Consider the following 27,893-nt stretch of genomic DNA (forward strand, 5'->3'; position numbering starts at 1 on the left):
TCTCGCCACAGCATCGAAGCGTTTGCTGTTGAAGGTGCGCTCAAACTCCAGGGTAGGTTTTTGGCTGCGAACATTTTTAGATTTTCGGTGCTTTTTCAATACATCGAGTCGGAAATCTCGGAAAAGGTGTTGAACGGGCTACACCTCTCCGGCATCACAAGTGGTCATGCGAGGCGACTCACGTGCAACCTAACGAAAACGACAGGTGGCGAGCCTTCCCCTTAGTCGCTCGAGACGAGCAACGTGCGTCGCGCCTACCGCGCACGCGGCTGAAGCCGCGGCTGCGGCTTCCATTGAGACGCTCGGTCACGGCTGTGCCGGAAGCAGCAAACGGCGGCGGAAGTGACGCGCGCGGGCGAGCGTGACGACCCGGAAGTGTGGCGCGTCGATTGGCCGCGGCGTCGGCGCGTTGACGTCAGGAGAAGCCCACCGCCTGCGCCGCCGCCGCCGTCCCTTCGGCAGCCCGAGCAGCGCAGGCACACACAGCCGCGGGTGCCGAATCACCGGAGAGCGCTTGCTTGTTTCTTTTTGGTGGCCAGGAGCGAGGGCGCAAAAAACGCGGAGTGTTCGCGGCAGTGGTTGTTCCTATTTCAACGGTGTGGACGGGGGGACCCCGCGCCTTTGCCTCGTCTCCGCCGTCTTCGTCGTCTTGTGTGCGCGGCCGTCGAAAGGAGAAAGGGGGGCCCCTGCCGTCCCAGTGCGCTGCTGTGTTCCTTGCTTGATCGGCGGGGCAGCCGCCGTGCCTGGTTTTGGTTTCCCGCATGTGGGGTGAGAAGTGCGGTGAGCGCGTCGTCGCCGTCTCGGGCGGCCAAGAAGGCCTAAGCGGGCGCTCGCGGCCAGCGGCGTGAGAGAAGCGAAGCGCGCTCACGCGCGCGCGAGCCGCGCGCGCGCCGTGCGGCCACCGCCGCCGCTGCTGCTGCTTTCTGCGGCCCGCGATGATGTGTCGTCGGCTGCGCCGGCGGGCGGCAGTGGCTCGCGAGGCCGGCCCCGCCGTAGCTGCCCAATGAAGCGTCGCGGTGGTGGGCGGCGTGCGTCCGACGGCTGCCAGCGTGTTCTCGTTCCCGCTGTTCGGAGGACCCAAGGGGCCCCTCGGCTCCGTGCTGCCGCCGGCGGCTCGTGCCATGACGTCGGCGGCGCCGAAATCGGCGGGGCCCCCCATGAGCGGCGCGGGGCCTCCGCCCATGCCGGACCTGAGCCACCTGACCGAGGAAGAGCGCCGCATCATCGAGTCGGTCATGGCACGCCAGAAGGAAGAGGAGGACCGCGAGAAGGAGATCCTAAAGTGAGTAGCACGGCGGCCCCACTGCTGCTGCGGGGGCTCAACCACCCCCTCCTCGATCGCGCGCTCGCGCGCGCACTCCGCTTTCCGGAACCGCTAGGCCTCGCGGAGGCCACCGCTCGCAGTGTTTCTTGGCCCTCGAGCGCCCTTTCGGAGTTCCAGAGGGTCTGCCGCCTTTAAAGCCACGAGCGAAGTAAATCCCGCGTCCGCTGTTTTGGCCGAGACTGGCGTGCCTTTAGCATCGTCGTTTCGGAGAGAAACGAAACACCGGTGCGACACCTACACAACTCCGGAAAGCTTCGCTCGCAGCTACGCGGGTGCATCTATGCTTGTGCGCTATATGCGAAAGACCGTCGTCCGCGCTCACTCCGCGGGCTGCGTCGTTTGCTTTCGCGGTACCCGAGTAATCTGCGGCAGACGAGCGTGGGTCTCATCTGCGACACTGCATAGCGAATGTTGTGCTTGTGAAAAGAGCTGCGCCCGCCACGAAACCTCTCCTCCCCCCCCCTCCCCCCCTTTTCGGCTCACGAAGTGGCTAAGCCTAACGGAGGTGGTGAGCGCGCTCGCAAATCTCGCCAAAGCTGCAAATTCTCCTCGCTTGTTTCGCGTGTGTTGGTTCTTTATGTTTTAATTTTTGGCAGGAACAATGCATACGAGTCTGGTTTCGGCGATTCTTTGAATATGCAGAACTGCTTGAGCCCCCCTCTGCGTATATACCATCGTCTTTACTGCAAAGGGCAAGGGCGATAACATTTTGGACGGGGGTGTCGACGACCCTTGAAGTGAATCTCTAGTTGTCTTTCTTACCGCTTATTTCGTTTGACCATTTATCTTCTTGACGTGCATTAAGAAACTGCAATGAACAATGATGCGTTGGCAACTTTAGCGCTCGAGTGACAGCAACCTCAATTTAAAGCTTTCAGCTCAGAGCATCCCTATACGGAACCGTTCGATTGCGGTGCAGTGAAGTTTTGTGGTGCTGCTTCAGTCGCCTACTGCTTGTAAGACTTCATTTTCCTTCTTTTATCTTGCGTTATCAGACACAGGTTATTACGTAAATCATTTCCTGCGCCTGGTTTCGACAGTGCAGCGCGTGCAATGTTTCGGCGTGGACAGAATGGTGGAGTTGTGACTTCTGCAGCGTGCAGCTTTGTAAGTTGTTACAGCAACCGGGATGCAGTGTCTTTGAAACGAACGTATGGCCGCGTGACTGTTATCACGCGGAATTTAGCGCGTCCTTTCGAGGCGACTGCCTTTTGTTGCTACGATGTCAGCAATGCTTGAACGTGATCTGTCAGTCGCGACGACGGGGAGCTTTGATCTTTTTAGGTATCATTAAAAAAATATTGCGAGAGAGACGTCGTCTTTTCATCTCTCTAGAAAAAGAAAAATAACAGTAACCAGATGCTGTAGTCCGTCCCGGTGTAGTAAGAAACCACCGATTATACGAAGTGCAAATACAGCTATAGGCTGTAGAGTATACCCGCCTGTGTGAATATTTATTTATTTATTTATTTATTTATTTATTTATTTATTTATTTATTTATTTATTTATTTATTTATTTATTTATTTATTTATTTATTTATTTATTTATTTATTTATTTCTCTCTTTTCTCAACATTGTTTAGAATTGCCGGCTTTGCAGCACTGAAACGTTATGCATACATTCTTCTAATGACTCTCGGATGACTACGTATTTAAATGCCTACTAATATGGCCTACGCACGGATTTCCTGAAGTTTTTCGGTGCTTAGCAGTTTATCAGTTATGCAGCGGTCCTTAGCAGTTTAGCAGACCTGCATTGCTCTCTCAGAGTATGGCTGCGTCATGAATCCCTGTACAGTCGTCATCAATATTAAAGGGAACAGCGATTTTTTTTTTTAACTACAATACCTCGTTATGGGTTCAAATCTAGGAACTTGATACTTAACATTAAGTCTTCCTGATGAACTTTTATTGTCATTTAACACTTTTTTGGAGGTCACGTGTGTTTAGCCCCTACGAGCGTTTGAAAAAAAAAATGAAGTGTTCCCTTTCATATTGTTGAAGACTGTACATACCAACACGAACCTATTGTAAGGTAATTTGTACGAATGGACTCCGCGCGCGCTGCCACGACCCGAATAAAACGACACAAAGGGAAACACACACAACACACACACACACAGCAGACAGAATCACAACCAAATTTTCAGCGGAGCTGTTTCTTTCCAGCAGTTGTATTACGAGATTCAATTGCCTGTAATGAAATCATATACGTTAAAACGTTGCCCGTATATGGACTTGCGTTTGAGACCTTGCCCGCTTATAAAGCTTTTGGGCACTTCTTAAGCAATGTTTACAAAGGCAGTAATTCGTCCACACACATTTTACTTCGCCAGAGAAATTGCCACATTTCCACAAGCTCCGAATCGCTTTCATATGCAATTTTCTGCAAAGGCCATAATTACTCCCGGCACTTCTAACTAGGCCTACACGTTAGCCATAACGCGCCTCTTATTTTCGCCAAATCTGAACAATGTGCCTTGTTTACCTCACTGGGGACAGTGGAGAAACCAACTACAAACGCCGTGTGACGCATAAACGGGGGAAAAAATAGGCTCAATAATTATTTTCAACGCTTCCAATTAGGTCCAGTAACGTGAAATTTTGTCAAATATTTAACTTACCATGACCCCTCATTTCCAAAAAATGTAAACCTGGTGTAATGTACAGTTATGTGTGGACATTGCTAAGCATAACTGATGCGCCGTACGACACTTTCTAACGCTTTATTGAGAAATGGTTTACAATAAATGTATCCAATTCGTGCGCATTTAACTTCGCACAGAGATTTGCCATAGCGTTCCAGCCATTTCTGCAGAATTTTATCTTCGTGGCATCTGTATTTCTGCCATATAGCGATGGGCTAAATTATGCGCCGCTCGTAAGACGCTCCAGAGCGCTTGCATACGTTGTTTATTGGCAAGGCCCCAGTTAACCCAACCACTTTCAACTCTACCTACACATCATTCACCTATTACCTGGCCTTTACGCTCACCAAACTATAAAAAAAAAGCTGCCTCGTTTACTTCACCAAGTAAGTCTCGTATTACGCATGGAAAAAAGAAGGAAAAAAAAACGTGGTTTAAATAATTATTTGTAACTCTTTTATTTAAGCCACTAACGTGAAAGTGTTGCCACAAATTACACTTCAGATCCCCCTATTTTCTCCGAAATTGACGTCGGTAGCTTGTCCATATGTATTAGGAGACTGGGAAACATTGCTAATAACGGCAATATGACACCTTGGAATGCTTCAAAAGGTAACTTTCTGCAAGGTCTGTAATTAGCACACACATATTACCAATTTGTCGCTCGTCCCTCACAAAATGCTTCGTACTTCAACGAAATATAAATACCGTACCTCGCACAGTTCACCGAGAAGACCGAAGGAAATTAAGTACATGCCTTGTATAACACATAAAAATTAGGAGATGGCGAGTATTTAGTAATTATTTTCAAAGCGCATAATTTAGCTACTCACTCCTTCTGTACACGTATCCCATGAAGTGGCCGCGATTTCCTCGTAATATGAAATTGTTGCCTTTTTATGTCCTTCCAGGAAAGCGGAAAAACTTCTTAAGCGTTTCATACGTATAGCGCCTCTAAAATAAGATTTGTCATTGTACCTAGTTTCACACTTGATTTAAAAAAAAATTACTTCCAACCAACTTTTGCTTCTTCGCGGAAACTTCGAAGAGCGCTTACGTCACCAAATTTTTTTTTTTTTTTTGCAAGAAAGATACTTTGGTGAACCCTCACTCACACAACCACGAACAAGCTCAATTTGTTTCATAATAATCGGCATTGGTCAATTTTGGAGTCTGGGACGTTTCGCGTGGAATGACCCATATATAGTGATGGTCCCTCACGGACACCTTATAGTCATATATAGCCGCTTAGGAGCTCCCACGGTGACTCCGTTACTGCCTGCTCTTTCCCACTGTAGCCACACAAACGCATAGCTGGCCTGCAACATTGAGGCACTAAAGCGCAACGTGAGAAACAAAAATTACCGATTACTGGCAAATAAAATCAATCAAGGAAGGTGTTGTCTACTCGTGTGATGTCTACGAGGGCAACTTTTATTTTGCTATAGTCATTGAGAATCACGCTTCAAGGGGAAAAAAATAGAGTGACGATTTAGCGGTAAATGCGAGAGAAGTGCGTTATCATAACGACGCACCTCTTTGAGGTACCCGATCCATGATTTAAAACGTGTTCACCACATCGTAAAGTGTTTACCAGAAGTTCCCTCGACATACGTCCTCACTCTTCGAGCAGCGAAGTGCAACTGGCGGTGCTCCAGAGCAGACCACCTTCACCAGCACTATATATGTGAAGGAAGTAGTTCTTCAGATCTGGTGTATAATAAATAAAAGAAGTGTGGGCGCATGTATGAATGCAAAACCATTCAATTTAGACGTTTCGGCCGAGGTCCGGCCTTCATCAAGAGTGCGATTACAACAAGCACGCAGTGCTCAGTTTATACATTTTCTGTGTGAACATTTGGTGGCGTCATGAATACCAACACGTACACCCGTGAGCGAAAAAAGAAAAAAAAAGAGAGAAATCAACGTGACTAGAAACTTACAGTTTGCACAGCGGTGCACTTACAGTGGCGCTATAACATACTTGCGCTATAACGCTATAACGTGACTACAAACTTGCGCGCACATACATTGGCTTGATGAAAAAAAAAAACAGGTATGTAATTTCTGAATAACCCAGACGTGAACAGGTGCACATTCAGCTCTGCCCCGTGATGACTACCGCTAATGTTGCGAAGAGCGCCGCGTCTTCATTTTCATTCAAAATCCGAGGGGATTACAACTGCGACACTTGAAACGTTGTATATCCCCTCGAATGCACCGTTTGCCGCGCACAATACATCGGACAAACGGAAACCCCTTTTAGGCTACGCTTTAATAATCACAAATCACATGTAATATCTATACCGCAGCTCCCCCTCTACAAACATGTGACCACACTAGGCCATTCTTTCGAAAAATTTAAGGCCACTATTTTGAAATCAGGATTCTCTGCTCACTACGACAGAGAAGCTTGCGAGTCATTTTTAATACACAAGTTCAGCTCACTTTCAGGGGAATAAATTTTAAGCATAGGTAGGCTGACATGCATGCCTAACTAATAAGAGGCATTTTTTGACATGTTTGGTGCACCAATGAATATTTTTCCTGGTTGCTTTATGTATAGTGGGAGTAGTTGGATTATACAATCCAATTCAATCCAATTGAATCAGAGTGGAATGAAATGTGAACGCGAAGAAATCAAGGACATCGCGTACGCCCGATTGCTTCAATATGAGATCTGTGATCGGCGCGGAGCCGGATTCAGCGCTCGTATCCCAAAACTATAAGCCTGTGTGAATGAATCACCCCGTTGTCATACACAGTGGCCTCTTTTATTTCTGCGTGAGAGTATATTTCGTAATTTGTGATGGCGCAGGCACAACGTCAGGATCGTAGAAGGCACATGAAACAGCACACAAGCGCTATATTTTTTTCGTAAATTAGAAGCTGACTACAAAAAAAACGGCCTAGCTTACAAACAAATTTCGGATGCATGTATAGGCACGCATCGCGCTGGATGATAACGTCGTAACAGTGTTTAGCCGGTAAAATAGGTCACTAAAAAAAAAGAACCTAGGCAGTGTAGCGTACGAATATACTTTATGGCCACTCTCATCGAGTACATCTCGCCTCGAATATTTTAAACCCAGCCATGCTTGGCGGAGCCCTGAACGCAGTCTCATTGATTTCGAAGCTGCGATTATCACGCAAAATTGATATTTTCATCTGTAGCCTTACTATATATATATATATATATATATAGCCGGTGTGAAGAGAATTCTCTACCCTGAAGAGACTAAATCGGGTCATTGTGCAGTGAGCGTATATGAAGGCAGGCTCACACCGTTACATATGCATAGGTATAGTGGCGTCCATCTGCAAGCTACAACAAGAGGAAGCTCTAATTGCGTATGCCCTCATTACCGTGCGTCAAACTTCCCATGGGGGACTCACCTCCATGAGGGACCCTCACGGTCTGCGTGCGCGAATCTGGCCTATAGACAGCCCGTATCGCACGGGCTGGAGCCCTTCGCAGGCAGCGGCCAGATAGCGCGTGTAAACCGACACGGTCGTTGTCGTGGGGCCCACAGTTTGTTTCACGGGTATTCGACACGTGTGTCTAACTATCGCGGGTGTGTTTTTGAAAATACTAAACTCAGTAAAGTGGCATTAGTGAACTATTAACAAAAGTGCGAGAAACTGGGACGTAGAACTGAGATGCAAGCTAGAAAGTCCGAGGCCGTTGAAATTCAATTGACTTTTCATTCTCGTCGCGGCCCCTATATTATTAGCCATACTGCAAGGGCATATGTTCCTCGCGGTACACGAAAAAGCGACGCAAAAAGAACCGACCCAAAAAAAAAGAAAAAAAACTTGGAACCAAGAACCCCATTGGTCTCACACCGCTATCATAATTAAAGAAGAACCATTTTGTAGGCAATGAGGGCAACCGCACGGCTGTCTCACGCATCTCTATTCAATCCCGTCCTTCTTGCGACCATCTCCGTCCTATAGTTTATGGCGCTGTTGTTTACATTCAGCGAATGTGTGTCGCATATTTTCGTAGTGCGGTTGATGCGGCACCGCCTTAGGCTTTCTATGCGTACCGCAATTACCCCATCCACAAGCTGCATCCTCCCGTGTTTAATGGAGGGTTTTCAAGGTGTTGATTCTGTTAAGCGCAACAGAACGTGTCATGTCGTGACACTGTGATACAAACCGTTGTCCCGAGAACCTGTTCGGATGCTGTAGCAGCCGGACGCGATCAATAACCGATGGATTACAAGATGGAGAGAATGTCATAATAATAATTAAAGAGAGAGAGAGAGAGAGAAGAGGAGGGTGGGGCTGAGGGGGGGGGGGGCGCAATGGTTACTCTACACATTAGGAAAAGGAAGAAGGATGATAATGAAAGGCAATATGTTACAGAAGTGAACAGCTAAATAATACGAAGTGCACACTGGTACACAAAACGTGTGAATGTAAATTTCCAACGTTTTGTCATACGTGGGTTTACCGCTTTCCTGGAAGCCTCAGACGTGATTCGCCCATGCGTTTTGTTCGTTTTCAAGCTGAAGCTTCGAGGAAACCGGCTTTTCAGCTACGGATATATAAACACTGCGGGAAATCACGAGAAACCAGCGCACTTCAAAATATTCATAACATACTCACTCAGCAAAACGAAAACAATGGACGCGGAATCTACAGAGCCTACGGCAACGCTTGCCAGGATCCCGAAGTGGCAGCGCTTTAAAGATGTCACACCGACGTACCGTGAACAATCCAGGTCTTCATGTTTGTCTACCTGCATACGAAACAATTCACTCTTTCGACATCAAGAGATTGTATGTTTCACTTCTGCTTTAAAGAATACGCTGCGCAGGCAATGCTGCGCACGAAGTGTTGGTAAGTTAGATGATGACGACTATCGTGATATAAATAGCAAATTAATTAAAAAGAAGAATTTATGAATTGACAGCATGCGTTATCTGGAGTAGGGCATCGGGAGGTTTTCACGAGATGATTCATCAGTAAGTTGAGCGCTTGTTGTTTATTAAATGATGAGCATTAGGAAAATAGGTCACCTAAGTGCCGGCTATCTCAATCATCAAAAATAAACTCCAATCGTTAAGGAATGCATGAAATAAACAAGAAAAAGGTGGGACGAAAAGATAAGAAATATCTCGGAGAATAGTGTATGACCTAACTTTGACGTAGCGTGCTACGCAATGTAGAGCGCTCTGTATCGGCGACATCCGAGCGTCCAATCGCAGTTGAGCGTTACAAAAAACAGTCTTTATCTGTACAGTCACGGCATAGAAAGCAACACCCAGTGAAAGATAAAGGACACACAAGTATTAATAACCGTGCACAAAGTCAGACAGGGAGCACTTTCACAGTGCATTGTCTTTCAAAGAGACTGCATAAAGTCACTATCTGTCCGAAAATCACGAAGAGCTGTGACAACGTGGATTTGTTTTTCTGAGCACGACAAGAGTTCCAGGACCTTTTAACAGAGAAACGACGCCTGTGGTGTGTCCCGTTTATCTGCTCCCTTGCGTCTTTCACGCTGTTATGATCATTAAGTCATGCTCTCACCAAAAAATTCATCGTGATATTTGAGCTTCGTGACAATCTAAAGTGAAGATGTTCATCCTCACGCCGTGTACAACACATCAAAACATGCGCAAAACAAAGAAAAAAAAAGAAATATAAAAAATATGACTGGAATTAGAAGTGAAACTGCTGCGAAGCACATCACAAACACAAGAGGTACATGGTTGTACTATTATTGTGTTCATGCTTTCGGTTGAAGCCAGACCATTGCCGCGCCCACTACGCCTTTCTTCTATTCAAGTTTTCGCATTTGATAAACTTCAGAAAGAAAAATAAAGTGCAACGAATAAAATACATTGAGCGGTTTGCGATTTTCATTACGGGTTCAATTGAGGACAGAACGGAAGATGTTACTGTAGTAAATGAAAAATTTGTGGCCACGTGAGGGACAGAAAAAAATTCGCCGGCCCTCCCACTCCGCGAAGATGGTTATAACCAGCGAAACTGAAACGTGCGGCGCCGGTGTTTATCACTGGGTTAATCCCGAGGGTTCATTAAAGTATTTCTCAATTATGAGGTTACACACACGTTCGGCGGCGACGGAGAGAACGACGTCACTGACGGTATGCCCGCAGTCCGCCGTTGTCTTGAGTTTGCTCGGCGGCGTGGTTAGCAGCATTCGCCCGCCATTGGCGCTTGGGATTCTTCGAAATTGCTTCAAAATTATATCTGTCCGTTACGGTAAGACAATGAATGGCTCATACACCCTTAAGCAATGGTTCATACCCCCGTAAACGCGGCCTCCCTCTTACGATGACAGAAGTGAAATTGTACGCTGGAATGATGAGCGGCAACGCAGCGAGCTGTAGAAGAAGGCAACGAACGCGGGAGCAGTGGCACGAGTGCGTGCCGAGCACGAGCGCAACCCGAGGGGTGCCAACGACTCAGCTGCGGAAGAAGACGACGACGATCGAGCCAGTGCTGATGATAATAGTTTTCTGTACACAGGCGATTTCGCCTAGCCATATAAAGCTTCGCTTTCAAACTCCCGCTGCCGCCTTTCCCTAGAATTCAGCGTAATGACCCCCCCCCCCCCCACACACACACACACACACCTCGCAGGAAACGTTACATGCTTGAACTTTAAAACACATGATCCGGACTTTTCTCTAAAAACGTCGGCGTTCAACAGTGGAACAATTTCAAGGCTGTTTGCACTCTTGTACTGTTCGAGCGAATGCATCGTTCATGAAGCGCCTTTACTGAGCGCGTAATGGTTTATACCGCAGCAAAAAAAAAAAAAAAAAAAAAAAAATCTGAAAATAGCCATCAGACCAGCATGACCAGTATCAGAGCAGTATGATCAGTGCCTTATGGGAACGGGAGGTTTCGATTTGAAAACGTAGTTTGTTGTGCTCTTAAATACGAAAGCTGAGAACACAACGTTATGCGTCAGAGGACGGCAAGTTTTCTACCGTAAATTCTTAAAAAAAAGAAGAAGAAGCACCGTTGCTGCTCGGGGAAGTTACGGTAATGCGCTGGTCTTCTTTTTTTTTTTTTTTTTCGTTAAGGAACGTGATGATACCCGACACTCTTTCTTTTAGGTTGCAAAGCATTTGCACATGCATGTAATACTTTCCACGTCCTTCTAACATGCGCTTCAAGCGAGTCACAAGGGCATGTTATGTAACTGCAATTCAAAGAGATATTGATTTCTGTATGTTTTGGGGAGACTTACACGTAGAACTGACGCATCAAAACGTGCGTTTTGTGCAGCCCAGTGAAAAAAAAATTGATTTCCACATAGCAAATAATAAAACTTGCAACTAAAATTCAGGAAATAAACTAGAGGAAGGAAAACTATAATCAATCAATCAGTCAATCAATCAATCAATCGAATAATCGAGAGTTAGTTAATCGAGAGGAAGCGCAGTCGAGGACGGCAGAAAACTAGATGGGGTGATGAAGTTAGGAAATTTGCAAGCGCAAGTTGGAATCAGCTAGCGCAAGACAGGGGTAATTGGAGATCACAGGGAGAGGCCTTCGTCTTGCAGTGGGATAAATATAGGCTGATGATGATGATGATACTTTGTAAACATATTTCATTTATACGTGATGGTCTGGCATATCAGTCATTCAATCAATAAATCAATCAATCGGTCGATTTAGCTATTCTTTCATTCTAAAAACTTTCTTTGTTTTCGTGAACCGCCATCTTGCTTTCTAGCTTGCTTGCTCCTCAAATGCTGGAGCTATCGTAGCAAAAAAAAAAAAAAAAAAAAGACACATTTCCAATGCGCACAACGTCGTCTTGGTTCGCTACCTTACTGCAAGCTTTGACCTTGCGTCGCGCAGATTGCTTAGCGCGAGCGTTACGCAATAACCAAATGGTAAGCGCGTGCGGCCGGCACCTAGCTGCATGTTGCCGAGGTGTTCACAATCTCGGCACTCCACTGGCGGCGGAGATCGAATGTTTGTTTTAAAGCGAATAGCTTTCTTCGGGAGCCGGGCCCGTTTTCCCGCATGTGGAAGAAGGCGTGCACGCTCGGAAATTCCCGTTTCTGGTCGAATGCGCTCGTGTTCGGAAATTCCCGTTTGCGTGTGGCGGGCTGGCCGCTTATGGCTTCACCAGGGACTACGAGGAGGCGCGGCTCGCTTGTTCGGCACTCTCCCATTGGTGCGAGCTCGTAGGATGGATCGTCGCCGGGTAAGGAGGACAATAGCGTTCCTTCTTGTGTCCGCTCTCCAACGCCGTCAACGTTCGCCTCGAATCAGATATAAAGATAGGTGTTGTGTGATTTCTGCAGCAGCGAAAAAAAAAATGGCGAAAACATACAAGTATAGTGCAGTGGAAGTTTATGCTTTTTGATGGCATCTAAATCACAACCAAAAGAAGGCTTCTAGATGAAAAAGAAACGAAATCTTTAAGAGAGCCGGAAGAAAATTTTGCCATTACCCTCGACGTCCCCTCGTGGGAGGCTTAGGCCCGGTCATTACAAAGTGCTGGTTTATAATAAAAGATTATTCCTCCTCCTCCTTGTGCAAAAACATTGTACATACCACTACATTATGCTTTGATCATCACAACACCTATAAAGTATTAAACGTGTCATCTTCTAGCCTTGCTGGTTCGTCCGATGCACTTCATTAATCCACAAAGTTGCAAGGAGAATTAATTGAGCGGAGCCACGACGCCATTCTCTTACTAACATAATCAGCTTCGATGCTTTCGTATTCGCCATATGCTGAGGATGATGAGGGGGCCTTGCGTCGGCATGACACGACACGACTATGCCATCTGGAGCCTGGTGTCAGAACTAATTCGCTATCACACAATGTGTCGTGCAATTCGTGTGCAATGTTGACGGCCCAGTTTTGATCTGTGTGACCTTGTAGGCATTAATATGAATGCTGTTTAGAAAGTTTATTTCACCAAATAACGATACGGATGTCGCGAGCAACGATGACGACACAATGCCACTAAGACGATACAACACTAGCAACCGTGGACGTGTGTATAGAAGAAATGTATCAATTCACAGGCGATTAAGATCGAATGATAGTTCGATATACTCTTTACTATACTCACAACCTGGAAGATGCCCGTCTTGTGCGCTTTAGTTAGACGCGAATCACAAAGTGCACAGGCTGTAGTTCCACGAAGGAAGGAAGGAAGGAAAATAAGAGACATCACAAAGAAATAAGAAACATCACAAAGCAGTATTCCACAAGCTTGACTTGCATAGACAATGACATGGATGCAGCAACATGTACAAACGATGTGTCGCAGACGTGCACACGTGTACGATGGATATGCGACAAACAGATAGGTATTACGTAGGCACATCGCATGCTCCAGCGGTAAGCACTGAAATGAATGAATATGTGCAATCAGCCAGATTTTTAATAGTAGCACGCAAGCGCCGGCTTTTCTAACGGTCAGCGTCTTTTAAGGTGAGAAGCCGTTAAATGACGCTGACACCCTCAACGCGTCAAAGTGCTTGCATACGTAATAGTTTGGCCCCCAAATAACCCACACACTTTCAATTTTTCTTACACATCACTCATTATCTGGCCCTTACTGCTGCCAAATATAAAGAGGCTATCTCGTTTATTTCACCTAGGCCACCAGGCGAACGTCACACCACTCATACAAAAACCGAAAAAAAAAACGAGGGTTCAAAATGTATTTGTAATGCTCTTAATTAAGCCAGAAACATGAAAATTTCGGGAAGTATTGCTGTTAAAATGCCCCGCATTTTTACAAAACGTAAACGTTGTGCAACGCAGAGTTCTCTCGCCGGACATGGAACCTATAACCGTACCAGAAAACGGCAGCGTGACTTGGCGGTCCCTACGTGAGACTAGCCGAGGGACACGGGGTCTCCCCTGCGTCTTCTCTGGGCCCAAATAAAGTTATTTCACTCACTGGCTCACACTTTCGAGCACTTGCTAAAGGAGTCTTGTTACAAAACCCGTATTTAAACCACATGCGCTTAACTTGGCACACAAATTTGTGATAGCCTTGTCCCCCAAGTTCACTGAACTTCATCTTGGTGGCTCTTGTATATAGTTTCGCGCTGCTCGTAAAATACGCTAATGACGCTCCCCAGAGCACTTGCATGCGTAATTTATTGCAAAGGCCGTAATTCACCCACAGGATTTGATCTATGCTACACGTTACCTATAACAAGCCCCTTAATTTCGTCAAATAAAGATGAAATGGCTTGTATAGTTCACCGAGTAAATCTGACAAAACAAGTACAATTGTCGTATCACGCACGAAAATTCCGAAAAAGAAAAACAAAAAAAAACGAGGGTTCGATAATCCTTTCCTATGCGTCTGTTAAAGTCAAAAACATAAAAATTTCGTTCCACAAATAAGTATAAAAAATATGCTCAAAGCCTACGAAAAATTTCTACGTCCGCGTAAGCCTTTTACCTTGCTTTACACCCATCCAAACTAACAAGAGTAGAAAATACGTTTTTGCTTTCAAAATTATCTAACGCTCTGCGCACTCACCTTACCAAAGCGTTTTCGTAATGTACGTAGATACTCCGAGAAAAGTTCGCACCCTTCTCTTGTCCCCAAACAATAATCATCATATATCTTCCGTGCCTTTCTTTTCTTAACCTTGCACGCCTGCTATACTTCAAGGTCACGAACGACGTGCATGTTTAAGCGTGACATAGTATTCTCGACAGGATTGGAGCGAGCGCAGTTTTTTTATTATTATTTCTTCAGGAAAGGAAACGCAAGCAAGGTAGATGGGTTACTCCTCAAACAAAACGTCAACATTTTCAATAGTCTAGCTTTCTTTGGGAACTAACCGGAATTTCTTGTGTCTAATCGTCTTCGTGGGCCGATCCCGAAGATAGTGCAGTTTAACATTGAGGTGTAAACCGCGCGGTGGTACCGGTGGTAAGGGAGGCGTTCTCGCTTTCGTCCCTCATGACAGCTAGCGTATTGAGATTCTTCATCTCATCTCTAACTCCTACTTCCCCTGTCGATGCGCCGTGCTGCCTACTGGGCTGCAGAAATAAACGTCACTTCTCACATTAAACCACTACTATTACGCTATCGATGAGACGCTACGCGTCGGGTCGAAGACGCGGGCGTTGCCGTTTGAGACGCGTCTCCCACTACCTCTTAAGTACCTCTTAAGTACCGGTTGGCTGCCGCGTACGTGTATGGAACGGTGGTAAAGGGAACGCCAGTTATAATGCAGCTGTGCAACATGGTGCCACAAATAACCACCTCCCAGAGCAGGCTAAGGGAGTTCTTGGATAGGAACTGGGTTTGGTTCTTCATACATTTTCGGAGTGTATACACGACACAGATTTTCGCCATTTGCTCATCCGGAAGAAGCCACAATGCTTCTGAGGCAGTGTTAAATAGTGTCTTCGCTCTCGGTCTGTGTGTACAACGATGATTTATTTATTTATTTATTTATTTATTTATTTATTTATTTATTTATTTATTTATTTATTTATTTATTTATTTATTTATTTATTGAGTGAGTGAGTGAGTGAGTGAGTGAGTGAGTGAGTGAGTGAGTGAGTGAGTGAGTGAGTGAGTGAGTGAGTGAGTGAGTGAGTGAGTGAGTGAGTGAGTGAGTGAGTGAGTGAGTGAGTGAATCTAATGTCTCAAAGCAACAAAGCGGCTACGTAACACGCCATAGTCGAGGGCTCCACATTGATATCGGCTGCCTGAGATTCTTTACCGTGCAAATTGAACGGGGATCCGAACCTGCGTGGCTCCGCAGCAGGACGCCATAGCCTCTGAGCTACCGTAGCAGGAGTTTTCGGCAGTGAGGTGGACACTACATAAAGAAAAAAAATCATGGTTGTATTAATAATTCCAGCACGCCTTAATGCATACTTTATTTCCTTCGTGTTCAGATCCACTTTTCTTTTTTTTTTTTACCTGTCTTCAAGAAAAAAGAAAGGGAAAAAATACTGAAGCGTAAAGACTCGGTCGTTTGCGCACCGGTCACGGGCAAGTCAGGTTAGAAAAATAATGATAAAATAAAGTGCGGGGAGTGTGTAGCCGCAGTAATAAATTTGCGATTGGCTCCCGGGCGCAAGTGGCGCGAGAACAGCCTCGCACGTGCTGCACTCTTGCACGTACCTGCGTTTCCTCCTGTTCCTTTATTTATTTGTTGTTGTTGCTGCTTGTTTGTTTGTTTGTTTGTTTGTTTGTTATTGTTTGTCCATTTTCTGTTCTTCCTCCCTCGTGCCCTCCAACTGTCATCGCTGATGGACGACCCGTTTGTTACAGGCACGCTCAGCGCACGCGCGAATGTTTTTCCGGGATGCTAGTTCTCGTTCGATTTCTTTCTTTCTTTCTTTCTTTCTTTCTTTCTTTCTTTCTTTCTTTCTTTCTTTCTTTCTTTCTTTCTTTCTTTCTTCTTTCTTTCTTCTTTCTTTCTTCTCTTCTTGTTCTTTCTTTTTGTTTTTCTTTGTACTACGCGTTTGGGCTTTCTTAGCGCTGACACAGGGCCCTTCATTTTAGAGCAGATGCAACTCGTGCTTGAGCAGGGACGCAAGGACAAACGCTTAAGATGGCGTGCACGCAAACAAAAGGGGTAAAAACATAGAGGATGGCAATAAGAAAAAAAAAACGGCTCGTGGGCGTTTCTGCGAAACAGAGCAATGCTTAATAGGTGAGTCAACCGCGTGCGAGCTAGTATACTTGCTGGAAGCGCGTGCGCATATTGTTCACGTACGATGTACACGAAGCGTTCAGTTTCGATCGCCTGTGAAATGTGGAAGGGCCAACGTTCATCAGCCGCACACGTGTCACGTGCGTGCGTCTTCTGTACAACGGAGTGCTACGAGCAAACCGAAAATTAGGAGTCACCGGCTTTGTAATGGTACCAAATACCCTTCTCACACATGTGCTTTTTCTTTCATCCTTTTTTTTTCTGTTCTTCAGGGGCCTAGAGCGTGGGGTTTGAAGGGGTACGGACTGAAATTTATCAGTCCATGAGATTTTGTTTGTTCTCTTGCTTGCTTGCTTGTTTATTGGTTCGTTTGTTGGTGTTAAAGGCGACAGCGTCTCCTAAGCACCATATTAAAAAGAGGACGATAACATGAGGTGATATCAAAAAACGCTTCGGCCAATGTGCGCATTTCCCAAAACGTGCCTAAACAGTCAAGTAGGAATTGCAACAGTATACAGCTTAGCGACCTTATTGTCCAAGAGCCAACGTCTATAAACAGTCTGTCTGATCCGTTCATAGCTTGGCTCATTCCCGAGCAGAGCCTCGACAAGTGATGAACGTCCGCTGTAGACCAGCAGACTTTGCATAGCTCGCTGTTTTTCTGTCGATGCCAGCCCTGGTCTCTCGGGGGCCCCGGTGCGCCGAAGTATGTACGAAGCCGCGGGGATGACTCCAACCCGCGGCAACATCATTTTGGTGAGCGCGTAATGCAAAAGCGTTTGTCTATACTGATAGACCTATAGATATATGCACGTTGCGAAACTGCAACTGGTCGAATTTAATAAGGAGTGTTCCACTTCCACGTCCCTCATAGACCACTGCGCTGGTTCATGCTTCTAAAGATATATAAGGTATCCTTCAATTATTACTAGAGGTATGCGAATACTAAAAAAAAAAATCGAATGTGAATCGAATAGACTTTGCTGTTCGATTCGTACCCGATTCGAGAACTCGCTGTTCGAAATGGTCGAATATTCGTTGCCGTTTGAACATAAGGGACAGCGAGGGTTATGGAAGTCCCAGAAGAGAAAGACGGTTACAAGTGGGGATTGTTTCGAAGGATGTGCTGCGTGATAGTCATGATGGTTGCGCGAAGGCACCTATTTCTTTCTGAGCAATCGCACGAGGCAAATAACTTGTGCTTAATACTTCCAGTCATTCAATAAGAATGTCTCGCTTTTGGGCAGCCTACAAATGTCTTGCCTCGATTTTGCCAAGGCTATATATTATGTCGCCAGGGTCATCAGGCCTGATACCCTTTGAAACGATGCACTGTGTAGCAGTATCAGACTTATCTCCTTCTATGAACACACGTGTGCACCTGGTGATGTGTTGTCCCTGTCTTTCATTACATACATTGTCGTGGTACACCGGATAACTAAAAACAGTTATGATTTACACGATTCTCAGTGGACCGGACCTTCAGTTCTGTACACGCATGTATCAAATAATAGAATTAGTTTGTTTTTAACCAAATGGATATAAGCAAGCTTCAAATTTCATTTTGTTAAAAATGAGAAAACATTCGACATTTGGTTCGATATTCGAAGTTTGTTTTTCTCGAATGTTGTTTGTTTTTCTCGAATTGATTCGACAATTTCAATCTTCGAACACAATTAATTATTGACGTTCAGTGGCTCATTGCCTCTCTGATTGACCTACATGTAAATCACCCGGTAGTATGTTTTATTTACTTTTCTTTTTAATACATTTCGGCAGAGAAAAAAAAAGAGAGATATGTTTTGTCCCGCACCGAATTATAGAATGTATTCAAATCTTACGAGCACTCCCGATGAATAAAGCTCATGAATGTGTCTTTTCTTGTATATTATTCTGCAAAATTGATTTGTAGAACTTTGATCTCCTTGCGAGCAAAAGCATGAGCAGCTGCGGGTCCTTGTATAGGCGGGCCGCGCCGGCTTCCCATTGTGTTTCTTGTCCGGAAACAATAGTGGAGCTATTTCAAAAAGCGGTCTTCACTCGCCCTTTCTTTCCCCGGCTTTAATTCCCCTTGCGCCCACAAGAAACCCCGCGCTCTGTTAAAGCAAAAGGAGAACGGCGTCTTACAGTACAGGACAGAAAACTATAGCAGAGTACAGCACATGTTATTCTTGCATAGTTAGCATATGCATTTTTGCACAAATTCATATGCATGTTTGTTCTGCGGTTCCTGGCTCTTTGATATGAAGCGTCCTATACTAAGCGTGCTTCGGCAGAGACTCGTAGTTTCCGGTAGTCCGAGGGCCTACGTGCATCACAGACGCACGCCCTGGCGTCTTGGAGTACTATTGTAGCGCGCACAGGCGAGGACGCAAGAAGGCACATGAAAGTCAAAGACACGGAGCCACTACTGGTTAAAGTCCCTATATAAGAAAAGTACCGCCATCTACTCTTTCCTCCGCCGCCTCCTCTCCTAAAGCGCTTGCTTTTTTCTTTACTTTTTGCTTGCGAAAGCCAAGTCGACGGTGGCGCACCTAGAAAGTCCACGTTTAAGCTTTCAAGCCGGGCGCGCGCCGCCGCCGCCGCCGGCGACTGCGGATGCGCAGAGGACTTTCAACATGGCTCTGAGGCGGAAAAAAAGAAAATATAAAGAAGTGAAAAGCGCGCGCTATCATCGTCCAATCGGAGATACGGGAGAGAGAGAAGCGGCGTTTATGAAAGGATAGCGGTACTTTTCTTATATAGGGACTTTACTACTGGTCGGACGCTAGTTCCCCCTGGAGGTCACCTACGAGCGCATGGTAATCCTTTCTTGCTTGCCTTCCACGACCGAAGTTCCCGTGGCACAAGCGTAGAAATATAGCCTTGCTCTGGCAGTTATCTTCAGAATGCAGAGCGATTGTTAATTTCTGTCTGATTTGCAGTTGTACTCGGCGTGAAACTGCATTGAAAATAGTCTGGACCCACCCCTGTAGTTCGACAGCAGAAAAAAAAAAAAGGGGGGGGGGGGGGATACCTAGGTTGGGCAAATGTTTAAAGGATATCTTTTCTTTTTTTTTTTTCTCGCTCTCTCTTTACAAAATCTAGGTGTGTATTCGCTAGGAAAGGCCGCATTCTTCGTGATTCCGAATCGTACGTATGCGCGTAGTAAAAATATCAAAGGAACGCGCACTCGATACTGACAGCCTGTAACCCCGTTTCCGCCCACGGACGACAAGTGAAAGAAGACAGAGCCTGACACCCAGGTTCCCTCAAGCAGGGTGAGGATACTTTGCTATTCGGCGTCCCCCCCCCCCCTCCCTCTCAAAAAAAAAAAAAAAAGAAACAATACCCTGTGGTAAACGTACAACGCTGCAGCTCATTTCCTCCGGTATCAGGGAGATAGCGAGATATAAGGGACACGCGGAGCGGACCAAGAAACGACGACCACTGCCGAATGAGGCGTCGAGTCCGGGTCCACCCACTCACGAGAAGCGACAGAGAGAGAGGGTATATAAGAAGGAGGCGGCGTACGCGACAGAATGAGCGAAGCGATCGGGGGGCCACCTTTCACACTTGACATTTCGACGCGTTCCTTTCGGAGCTCCTTTGCGAAGGAGCCAAGATCTCCAGGGCGTAAAGGAGAGGAGCGGAGGAGGAAGGATGTGCGACAGCCAGCGCTCAGACGTGCTCGCCGTCGAAGAAGACTGCGAGCCGCTGCCTCCGCCTTTCGTCACTCTGCCGTCGTCGTCGTCGATCGCTCCGATCTGCTTGTCTTTCGCCGGCTCAGTGTCTAGACGCGAAGGCGCGACGTCGAAGACGTGGGTGCTCTGACGCTACTCCTCGCTCCGTGGCTTCTTTCCTTTCAAACCTCAGATCGGCGCCCCAACTCTGCCTCGTCGGGGGACCTCGAAATGTCTCGTTCACCTTCTTATCTTTCATTCAGCTTTCTCGACATTTTGCGCGTCGGACGTAGTATATGTGTATAGTACGCGTCTCCTTCGCCGCGAATGTGTGGGCTGTTATCCTTCTTTTCCCAGTCCTTCTCTCGTCACGCCTCCGTGCATGGTGCACGGCTGACACGTGCAAAATTTAATGACCCGAATCGGGCAGTATTGACGAGTTGTTCCCGAATCTCTCGTTTTATGGTTCCGGTGAGTGGGGGCGGGGAGGATATGAGGGAGGAGGGAGGGAGGGAGGGAGGGAGGGAGGGAGGGAGGGAGGGAGGGGGGGCATCGTGGTCTGTATAGTGTATGCCACGGCTCGCCGGCGCGACATGCTGTAGGCAGTGAGCAGCGCCTGTGCTTCCATCTTCCAGACGCTAACTTCGTTTCCGTTTCTTTCTTTTTCTTCTTCCGGTTCAAATTATTGATTCTCGTTTCGATTCAATTCTGAGGTTTTATGTGCCAAAACTACAATCTGATGTTGAGGCACGCCGTAGTGGGGGACTCCGGATTAATTTTGACCACCTGGATTTTTATTGATTCTTGAATCAACGTGTACTCGATTTCTCTCTGCATAATCGTTTTTTTTTTTTCGATCATGTGACGTTTGACTGCTCTGATACCGCTGCTGATACCGCGTAAATGGAACCATGTCAATTATACCTTGACTGGGACATTGCCGGACCGTGGAAGTGTGCGTTTTGACAAGAATAATAAAAATGACGATGCAAGGTGCCTTTCATGTCGTACGTAGTGCTTTATGGCTCTGAACGTTGCTATTCGGAAGGCTTGTCGTATGTTGACTGTAGATCACGCGTGCTTGCCGGCGTTTTTCTTTATTTGTGGTGTGTGTGTGTGTGTGTGTGTGTGTGTGTGTGTGTGTGTGTGTGTGTGTGTGTGTGTGTGTGTGTGTGTGTGTGTGTGTGTGTGTGTGTGTGTGTGTGTGTGTGTGTGTGTGTGTGTGTGTGTGTGTGTGTGTGTGTGTGTGTGTGTGTGTGCGTGCGTGCGTGCGTGCGTGCGTGCGTGCGTGCGTGCGTGCGTGCGTGCGTGCGTGCGTGCGTGCGTGCGTGCGTGCGTGCCTGCCTGCCTGCCTGCCTGCCTGCCTGTGTGTGTGTTGGCACACACAAAAAGAAAGCTATTGATAAGGGTAGCGTTTCATTCTGGTTCTTTCGCGGTCGTTCAGAATGTGGGCGGCGACTGATGCAGCATTTCCGGGCGAGGTAAAATGCCGGAAAGGTCCGACGTGCCGACCTTTCGGCGCACGCTTGGGCTTGCGAGGCAGAATGGTAAGCTCAGGTGTTACATCGGGATGCAACATTTCTTGCACAAAGCAGTCTTCCATTTGCGCTCAGCTTTTTACTTGTTTAATAATACGTTAGCATTAGGAGTGTCGAAGTTGAAAAAAGTTTATATGAAGTTTGAGAAGCCAGTCACGTGGTAGAGGTATATATGTATATATAATGCAAATGACGGCGGTCTGCTCTGGACCACCGTCAGTTGCACTTCGCTTCTCGCATGTCAAGTGAGCTCCTGAACATGACTTTACACTTTTCAATATGGTAAACACGGTTTAAATCATGAATTCAGGACCTGAAAGAGGTGCGACCTGATGTTAACGCATTTCTACCGCATTTGCTGCTAAATCACCACTTCATCTTTAGTGCATATTTACTGACAGACTTCGGGAAGAGAGGGCTCATAGGTTCGGAACCAACGAAACAACTAAAAACTGTTTGAAGAAGAAAGCATTGCTAACGATAAAAATCATGACAATAAGGGCCATTTGGTTCTCTTTATTTTTTTTTAACTTTTTGTATTCTTTTACTTCTTTTGAAACTCTCGCGTCTGCGCTTGAGGTCCAGACTCCTGCCGACTTTGCTAAGTTGATGTAGATGCCGCCGGTATGTTGCTTCGCGTGTTAGTTAAGAGAAACAAAAAAAAAAAAAAAAAAAACGGCGCAAAGGGGCAAGAACTTCGTTGCATGGAACAAGGGGGAGAGTGATAATTTGGGGGCGTACGTGAAGTGGTCATCTTTTTCTAAGCATGACGTAGTTACCACATATAGACATGGATTTTAAATCGAAGGTTTATTTGCTAACCTTACCGGACTTTGCTGCTGGCCGTGGCTGCCTTGCCGAGTGGCACACACACACACCTACGCACACGAAAGGTTCTGCTCTGTCGCCGAATAAAGTGGCCGATCCCGGAGGCAATGCAATAGTAAACTGGTTCGATCGCGGAGACACTGGGCCTCTTCGATTATCCGTTCCTGACAGTCCCGGACTGCCCGAGGTGGTGCTTTCAGTCAATGAGCGTTGCGTATGCAGTTTTTCGGACAGTCCGGGGACTGTCAGAGATGGATAATCAAAGAGGCCCAGTGCGACCCACAGTCACGTGGTTCGCTTGGTTGAGGTCTCCACGTGTTGCCGATTTGCCGGGCAAGACGGTTTTATATTCGATTCACAGGCGCCGCAATCCTGGGTGTTAGATAAACAATTTCTTAATATTATGAGAAGTAAATGCACGTAACATGGTCATGGAACGCTGAATGCATTTATACAACTATTTTCATGCTTGCAAATCGACTGTAGTAACGTACATGTCGGTGTTAACGATAGAAAACAGCAGCGTCAGCAGCCAAGATGGCGGACCCTAAACGCTTCCGTAAAATAATCTTACCAGTCGCTATGCTGCAAAACGCTTTGGCGAAGGCGAACAGATTATGACATTTAATTTACAGCTTCGCGAGAGCGTGTGCATTGGATCAATCATGTGCAATGGATTCGCGTGTTTTTTTTTTTTTTTTCCTCGCGATATCTCTCATTTCTTAACATCAATCTAAACTAACAACTTCAAAGAAAGAGCGCGAAAAGCACAGACTGAGGGAAAGGTAGGACAATGCTCTGAACTTACATCTGTTAAGACTTTATTCGCAAGGGCTCGAGCCATGTAGGTATTCCTACGAAGATAAACGCCCTTAGCGAGAGGCAAAGAGACCCGATTCCCTTCGTTATTTATAGCTACAGACGCGACTATATCTACAACATTCCAATAAACATTATACAATCCCCTAATCCTAGGTAGCTTAACTCTGTAGCTCAGCGCTGATGCCTGCGGTAATAAAATATTTTCGTCTACGTACACAATCGCCCTGTGTAGCTTCTCGCGCACCTAAATTTTGATTCGTGGACTATGATTGAAAACGAAAAGAGAAATCAGTAGCAAGATCAAAATGAGCGGGCAGACGCTACAATGTTGCTCTTCTGGGCAAACATAAATAAATAAATAAATAAATAAATAAATAAATAAATAAATAAATAAATAAATAAATAAATAAATAAATAAATAAATAAATAAATAAATAAATAAATAAATAAATAAATAACACGAGCAATGTTTTGTAGAGTTCCCCGGGGAGTTCAGAGTATACAAATCCGAATAGGTTTGAAGCCAACCCCATGCTTTGAGCATCTCAGCTCTCGTTGGTTTTCTATAACAAATGTCTTGTTCAAAAGTGTTTTCCGTGTCTCCTGCGACCAATTTCTAAGCCATTTCCCTTTCCTTAAAGGTCAATAAGCTTTCATAGATAAAAAAAAGCTTCCGCAAACAATAGAGCTTTCATAAACTAGTCTCTGTAAACTGCCTCTTCAGCCTTGAGCTGGCCTCAGGATGTGAAATAATTTGCTGCATATACTGCTCAGCGGTTATGGCGTCCTGCCGCTGTGAGCGGGAGGTCAGGAGTTCCATAGGCAGGCCGCGGTGGCCGCATTTTGACGGGGGCGAAATGCGAACACGCTCGTGCAAATGGTTTCAAGTGAACGTTAAAGAACCCCAGGTGGTGTAAAAGATAATAATAATGCGCGGCCCTGCACTATACGGCCTCTCCCATAGCCCCAGTTAAAAAAAAATTGGATTCACCTTCGTGAAACTGAGGAGTGGGTTACGAGAGACGGCGTAGGGGTGGTCTCCGGATTAAGTTCGACCAGCTGGGGTTTTTAACGCGGTTTTTGCGTTTCGCCCCCGATTCGGATATGCGGCCACTGTTGTCAAGCCTCGTGCTTCGTGAGCAAGAGCACCACAGCCACTGGTGAACGTCGTTGAACGAGACCTGTCAGCTCGTCAAGTATATAGTTCGTGGCAGCTTTTAAGTTTCGGAACCGGCATGCACCCCGAAGACAAGCGCCGCTCGTCGCTGACTTGGTCAGCGCGCCGCGCGGTCGATGGCTGCAGGTCGCTCCAGCTCGCTGCTGCTATATCCGGCGGGAGAAGCGAGAATGTTTCGAGCCGAGGAAACAGCTCGGCCTATAACCTCGTCGCCCCCATGCACGAAAAGGTGGCCACCCCCGAGATGCGTTTCTCAATTTTTCCTCCTCTCTGCACCACCGCTCCCGAGTTTCCCACTCTCCCTCTTCGATGCGCCTCGTCGGGTTATCGATTTACTCTGCCCATTCCGCACGCATGATGTGGTCAGCTAATGCCGGAGGTCCAGAGGGCGTAGGGAGCAAGGAAGAGGAGTGGTTCGGGGAGGTGGCAAACTGTTTCCGATTTTGGCTCGCGGTCTCGGCGGCTGGCTTTGCGGCCCCGATCCTTGGAAGTGTGGTGCGACCGATTCGTATATAGATGTGTGCGAAGGACGGCAGGTGTGGTTTCTGCTCTCACCGGCGGCAAATCCTCTCTGTTACTTTTTTTTTACCGTTTCATTTAACTTTACCTTATTTCTGCATTTCAATTAAAAACCGGAGGTAATCTTCCTTGTTGTTTCCTCTGCATTTTGTTTTCGCTCTTGGCATCGTGTGGTTATGCCTAACAAAAAAAAAAAAAAATCTAGCTCCTAGCTTGGTTTACCTCCTCCTCGTTCAGCTGTGTGTTCCAGTGGCGCGGGAGACCGGCATTTATTTATTTATTTATTTATTTATTTATTTATTTATTTATTTATTTATTTATTTATTTATTTATTTATTTATTTATTTATTTATTTATTTATTTATTTATTTATTTATTTACATACTCTCAAAGCCCGAGGGCATTACAGAGAAGAGTGGTGAGTACATATGAAGTCGTTAGCAATCTTCTTGAAATTAACGGTGTCACAGATGGCAGCGATGGAGGCGGGAAGGTGGTTCCAGTCGTCGGCAGTGTGTGGTATGAATGAGTAAAAGTAATAGTTGGATTTGCATCGTGGTACCCCCACCTTCATTTGGTGATCGATGTGAGGTGAGATATAGGATGGGACAACTCATCTTTAGAACAGGATTAGTGTAGTAGATCTTATGAAACAGGCATAAGCGCATAAACTTACGACGTATTGCGAGGTCTGGCAAACCAAGCGTCAGTTTCATTGATTACTCATCTTGTGTTCGCAACTGGGCGCCCAGTGCATGAAAGGGCATTGATTTGCTCCTCGCGAAGTTTCGCTGTTCCCTCGTGCATCTGCATATATACGTAGTATAGTCGTGTGTCGACCTTAACGCCGGCGCATGCTTTAGACTTGGCGTGCTGGATCCTCACGTGAGAAATAATATTCGTATGGTAATCAGGTTCCGCTTCGATTTAAACTAACCTGTAGGGAAGCTGCGTTGTACGCTTGTGAAATAAAGGGTGGAGGTTGCATAAGTAGCAAATATGTCACTTTTGGAGGTGGCAAAGTAGCAAACTTGTGTCCAGTTACTTTTGTGCTTCAATGCACAAAACGACGTTTTGTCAATAAAATAACTGGGACGCCAATGCATTTCTCCGCAGAGTTCGGGAATTAATATCTCGAAACTGGTGTCATCCTGAGAATCACGGGGATCCGCCTTGTGAACTCCGCGGCTAGAAATTGTAAATTTTAATGTGGGCCATAAGGTAATTAGTTAATAACGTAATTAGTCATTTTTTTGTTTATTAGTCGATTAGGCATTTCAATTTTTTTGTGTATGTTATTTATGCACGGGCAGCTAAGGCCGCGAGAGCCCTGGACTGAGAACCCACCCACAGGCGCTCTGCAGAACCCTACTCCTGGAGCAAATAAAGTTTATTCTCTCTCTCTCTCCTCTCTCTCAATTTCTTGTGCAAGTAATGTCCGTCTCTTCGAGTAGACCAGCTCATGAACTAGAATTGCGCCATCTGCCACAGGCAACCTTTAAAAATCTTTGAAAGTGTTCGCTGAAACACTCTTGTGTATGTATGTATGTATGTATGTATGTATGTATGTATGTATGTATGTATGTATGTATGTATGTATGTATGTATGTATGTACATATATATATATATATATATATATATATATAGAGAGAGAGAGAGAGAGAGAGAGAGAGAGAGATACAATTGGAGACTTAACATCCTGTATATATACGCGCCGCCGAGGATACCGAGAAAAGCGACGGAAGCCGCTGGTTAACCGACGCGGACCCCACCCACGCGAATCCCTCGAAGCTTGCGTAACCGTCGCCGGCGTTTAGCAGTGCGTAAACAGCGCGGGTCGCCAAGCGCGGCCGCAACCCCCTCCTTTCCGCCCCGCGGCTTTTGATCGAGCAGCTGTCGTGCCTCCGCACCGTGCACGGTTCGGCCTCGTTCTCGGAACTGCGAGATCCGGACGGCACGCAATGCCGCATTGTCATCACACGCCGACGTGCGCTAAAACGACGCTGGCCACGCTGGCGAGTGCGCACGTCGGTGTATATAGCGTCGGTCGTACCCACTAAAATCACGAGAGGGAAACCCTGGCGCTTCGATCGTTCGCCTACTATGCATGATAATCAGCAAACTAGACGGATCTGTCTCATCTTCGGGCCTGTGGCTTCAGGCGTTGTTGTGACTTTGTTAGCTATACTCTTTATATGCATTTCTTTAGTCCGAATTTCGAAGCAGTCCTTTTTTTTTCTAAACACAGCACCGTCTCTGCGGGCATGCACAGTCATTGCGAATTGGGGCATTTATAACGCAATGGCTTGTTGAACGTCGTCAGTTTGCAAAGTCGCAAAGCCGTTAGAGGCCAAGATGACGAAGTTTAGGCAAATCCGTGTTAATAACCATTATTCGCACGCTGGCCTAACCGTCCTGACTGCATCTCCGGTAAACACTGACGTCACACTTCCCTCTAATACTCCATCTCACAAGTCGTTCGCAGCGCTGCCGAAGGTACGAGGGGCACACACAGGCAAGATCCTTGCGCAGCGGAATACAGTTCCGGACGTAACTGTCTGGTTAGTGGCAGGATTAGAGAGTTTTGTTTTTGCTCGGTGCATGATACGTTACAGCGATACGTGGTATGTATAGGACGTTTGCGCATGCGCGTCGTATACCGCGAATTATTCAGCAGCCGCTGAGCAGACGACGCGGCGCGGATGAAC

The 27,893-nt window shown here is 46.3% G+C and overlaps 1 protein-coding gene across 2 annotated transcripts in view; it reads left to right on the forward strand.

Moving 5' to 3' along the window:
• Nucleotides 1-434: 434 nt before the first annotated feature.
• The window catches only part of LOC119450498 (regulating synaptic membrane exocytosis protein 1), a 130,010-nt gene continuing 102,551 nt past the window's right edge, over nt 435-27,893 (forward strand). For both annotated transcript variants that reach the window (XM_037713973.2, XM_037713972.2), the window contains exon 1: nt 435-1,282. In XM_037713973.2, the coding sequence (XP_037569901.1) occupies nt 1,122-1,282 (161 nt within the window). In that variant the 5' untranslated portion in view covers nt 435-1,121. The remainder of the gene's footprint in view (nt 1,283-27,893) is intronic.

This window comes from Dermacentor silvarum, chromosome 4 (genome assembly GCF_013339745.2).
Source record: "Dermacentor silvarum isolate Dsil-2018 chromosome 4, BIME_Dsil_1.4, whole genome shotgun sequence".
Lineage (NCBI taxonomy): Eukaryota > Metazoa > Arthropoda > Arachnida > Ixodida > Ixodidae > Dermacentor > Dermacentor silvarum.